Raw genomic sequence first — 3,079 nt, forward strand, 5'->3', positions numbered from 1 at the left:
GTCCACCCCAGTCAGAACAGTGGTCTTAAACTCAGGGCCAAGGGATCTTTATTGGGCTGGGAGGAGGAGATGGGAGCAGGGAGCAGCAGAGGGTCCAGCTGTGTGGGCCTGGGCTCCTACTTGCCGCCAGGGGCTGGGCAGCCCAGCCAGTACTGGGCAATGGAGCGTGGGTAGGGAGGGCTGACAGTGTCCACTTGCCGTGTGCGAAGGTTGACTCGGTAGTACTTCTCTGGAAGACAGGTTGGGAGAGAGTGTGAGACCCAGCCTGGCCCTTCCCACTCCTGCCCTGAGAAAGACTTAGGTCCCTCCTGGAAAGGTGAGTGAACATCCACAATGCAGCCAAGGCCCCCACCCTGACTTTCTGAAGTCACCACTCCAGGGCTGTGTTCATCCTGTGGGGAGCAGGGACAGCAGGAGAGAACCCCAGCTAGACCAACTGCAGGGGCTCCAGGGGCCCCCACCTCCTGAGAAGAAGTAGACGCTCTGGATGGGCTCACACGTGGCCGGCACAAGCCAGTCCAACTGATAGCTGTCAGAGTAGGTTCCCAGGCCTCCCTCCTCACTGGAGAACCAGGACAGCAAGGCTGAACGGGATTGCCGGCCGGGGTTCTTGCTGCGGCCGCGACCACGGCGTGAGCGGTAACGTTTACGGTTGCGACGCTTCGACTTAGGCTTCTTGGCCGAGGACAAATGCAGAGCTGAGCCTGAGATATAGATGTGGCCAGCCATGGCTGCGTCCACTTGCCCGGGCACACCAGGCCAGTCCTGGCTGATGAACTGGGGCTCTCTGGCACCACCTGTGGCAGGGAAGGGATTGATGGAGTACCTGGACCCTGCCCCCAGCAGGGCCTTTATAGAGTTCATCAGCTGCTCAAGGATAGACTGTGCCTTGCCAAGAATACAGCAAGCTAGTGGCAGAGCCCAGCACCCCTGCTTTCTGACTCTGTTCAATCCTCTCCCCTGGCCTCCTTCCACCATATCCCTCCCCAGCTGCTTCAGTCACTGTTCCTCCCTGTGTTGGCTGTGCCGTTGGTTGGCTACACAAAGTCCAAGGTGTGGGGTCCAGGTGGAGGCAAGTCTCCCCTCAAAGATCAACAGAAGCAAAGTTTGGCCTGAGCAAACAGTTTGTGATCCGTAGGTTTGCAGCCAACCCCGTCCAGCCAGCCCAGCCCTACTCCTGCCCAGGAGAGCCCAGCCCTCTTGAGGGTGAAACAAGGCTTGCCCTGCCTCCATACCAGAGGATCTGCCCCAGAAGAGAAGTTCAAAGATGTCCTCCCAGCTGTCCCGCTGCAGCAGGGCAAAGTGTTCAAACACAGCCGACAGGGAGCTGCCTTCACACTCCTCCTGACTGGGCTGCTGCTGAAACTCGTACTCCCAGTACTGCTTCCCTGGGGAGGGGTGGGCATGAGCAGAGTTGAAAAGCCCAGAGGCTGCTGAGGTCAGGAGCTCCTGGCAGGAGGGGCGGGCATGATTGAAGGCCTGTCCCAGTGGAGTGCCGAAGAAAACAGACTACTCCCAGCCTGCTCGTTCTCCCACCCACCCACTGAGTACCCTTAAAGAAGTAGGCCCGCTCGCGGCCACTGTAGCTGTGAGCGGGGAGGGCCAGGGCTGCATCCACGTTGTCTGGAATGCCCTTGAAACCATCAGAGATGTTGCGGGGGTAACTGGCTTCCAAGACACCATCCTCGAAGCGCCAGTACTGACTACCCTAAGGGTTAGAGAAGGAGGAGAAGGGTGAGAAAGCAGCTGGCCACGCACAAGGTAGAGTCCCCCACCCAAGGCAACACGCCCCAATTCCAGGCGTCTCACCTAGATCTCTGGCTTCCCTGTCCTTAGCCTCAGCCAGGGACCACAAGTCAGGATCCAGCCTTTTTGCACACCCTGGTCTTGGGCACAACAGCTTTCAAACCCTACCTAGATACTCTCCACCCTGCTCCACAGCCCCTGGCACCTTGAAAAGGTAGGTCTTCCCCTGACAGTTGATGCGGGTAAAGGCAGCATCAATAGGACCGTCAATGCCCCAGACATCTCGGATGAGTTTGGGATACCCAGGCCTCACTGCCTTTTCATCCAGCTCATAGCAGTACTGCCCTAAAGTGGAGGAGGCTGTGTGAGGGACAGGATGCTCCTGGGGCAGACCTCCCCCACCCCCAAGATCTGCTGCTGGAGTCACCTCTGAAGGCAAAGAGGGAACCATTCTTGAGGTCAGTGAAGGCATCAAAGGGCTTCCCACTGCACAGCTCCTCGCCTCCTGGGAACTCAGAGACCCCTTGATCAGGGATCTCAGGCCTTAGGGTTCCCTGCCCAGGGCCCAGGCTCAGAACAGGTGCCAGCTGGGAGATGACTTCAGGTGGGTCCTGCAGGTCAGGAACCAGGGTGGGGCTCTCCGACTGTGGGTGGACACTGGTGCTGTCTTTGGTCTCGCTGTGGTAGTCATAGACTCCATACTCATCTTCTGGCAGAGTGAATACATCCCCACGTGTCACTGCAGGCAGAATGGGTGGCTGTGAGTCTCCAGCTGCAGAGACGACCCCAGGCCCCCTCAGCCACTCTCAACGCACCTTGGGGCTTGCACTCGTCAAGGTAGTCGGCACAGCAGCTCTGGTAGTAAGAGCAGAGCTCGTCACACTGACACTTCTGGTCAGCATTAAAGCCCTCAGTGCAGCGTCCCTTGCATGACTCTGCAGGAGGGAGTAGCAGTCAGCATGGCCAGGCCTTCCCCCACCCTGCATTGTCCCAAATGCCCACCAGCACTCTCCCGCACCTTGGTCAGCCAGAACAACCCAGGCCAGCAGGGCCAGCATCAGAAGGGTCCTTGCGCAGGCCATGGCAGGGCCCCAAGCCTCCAGCCTGGCAGATCTGGGCTCTGCGCTCTGCGGTCTCTGATCTGATGCCTTAGGAAGGGAGGGAAAGGTGAAGACAGGGAGGGAGGGAACCAGAAAGAGGAGTTGCTTTTCTGCTGCTCTGTTTGCTCAATCTCTGGCGTGGCCCCCAGTGCCCTGACCCCAGAGGCTGTGGCAGCACAGGGTCACATTCTTGGAACTCTGGGGCTGGCATAGTTGCAAATAGGATCCTTGCC

The 3,079-nt window shown here is 58.8% G+C and overlaps 1 protein-coding gene across 1 annotated transcript; it reads right to left on the reverse strand.

Moving 5' to 3' along the window:
* Positions 1-31: 31 nt before the first annotated feature.
* On the reverse strand, positions 32-2,931 carry VTN (vitronectin). Its single transcript, XM_017660045.2, has 8 exons — positions 2,765-2,931; positions 2,562-2,681; positions 2,174-2,485; positions 1,952-2,091; positions 1,552-1,708; positions 1,236-1,388; positions 462-797; positions 32-229 (listed from the first exon to the last, which is right to left on the reverse strand). The coding sequence occupies exons 1-8, from the start codon at positions 2,826-2,828 to the stop codon at positions 117-119; spliced, it is 1,395 nt and encodes a 464-aa protein (XP_017515534.1). The 5' UTR covers positions 2,829-2,931; the 3' UTR covers positions 32-116.
* Between the last annotated feature and the right edge of the window lie 148 nt (positions 2,932-3,079).

Source organism: Manis javanica, chromosome 4 (assembly GCF_040802235.1).
Source record: "Manis javanica isolate MJ-LG chromosome 4, MJ_LKY, whole genome shotgun sequence".
Classification (NCBI taxonomy): domain Eukaryota; kingdom Metazoa; phylum Chordata; class Mammalia; order Pholidota; family Manidae; genus Manis; species Manis javanica.

Bases quoted from the DNA above. Each gene is read 5' to 3' on its own strand.
- VTN (XM_017660045.2), bottom strand. From the start codon at position 2,828: ATGGCCTGCGCAAGGACCCTTCTGATGCTGGCCCTGCTGGCCTGGGTT. The intron at 2,092-2,173 runs GTGACTCCAGCA...CCTCCACTTTAG, and splicing joins TTCCCTCTTTGCCTTCAGAG to GGCAGTACTGCTATGAGCTG. The intron at 798-1,235 runs GTATGGAGGCAG...TCCCTGCCACAG, and splicing joins CTTCTGGGGCAGATCCTCTG to GTGGTGCCAGAGAGCCCCAG.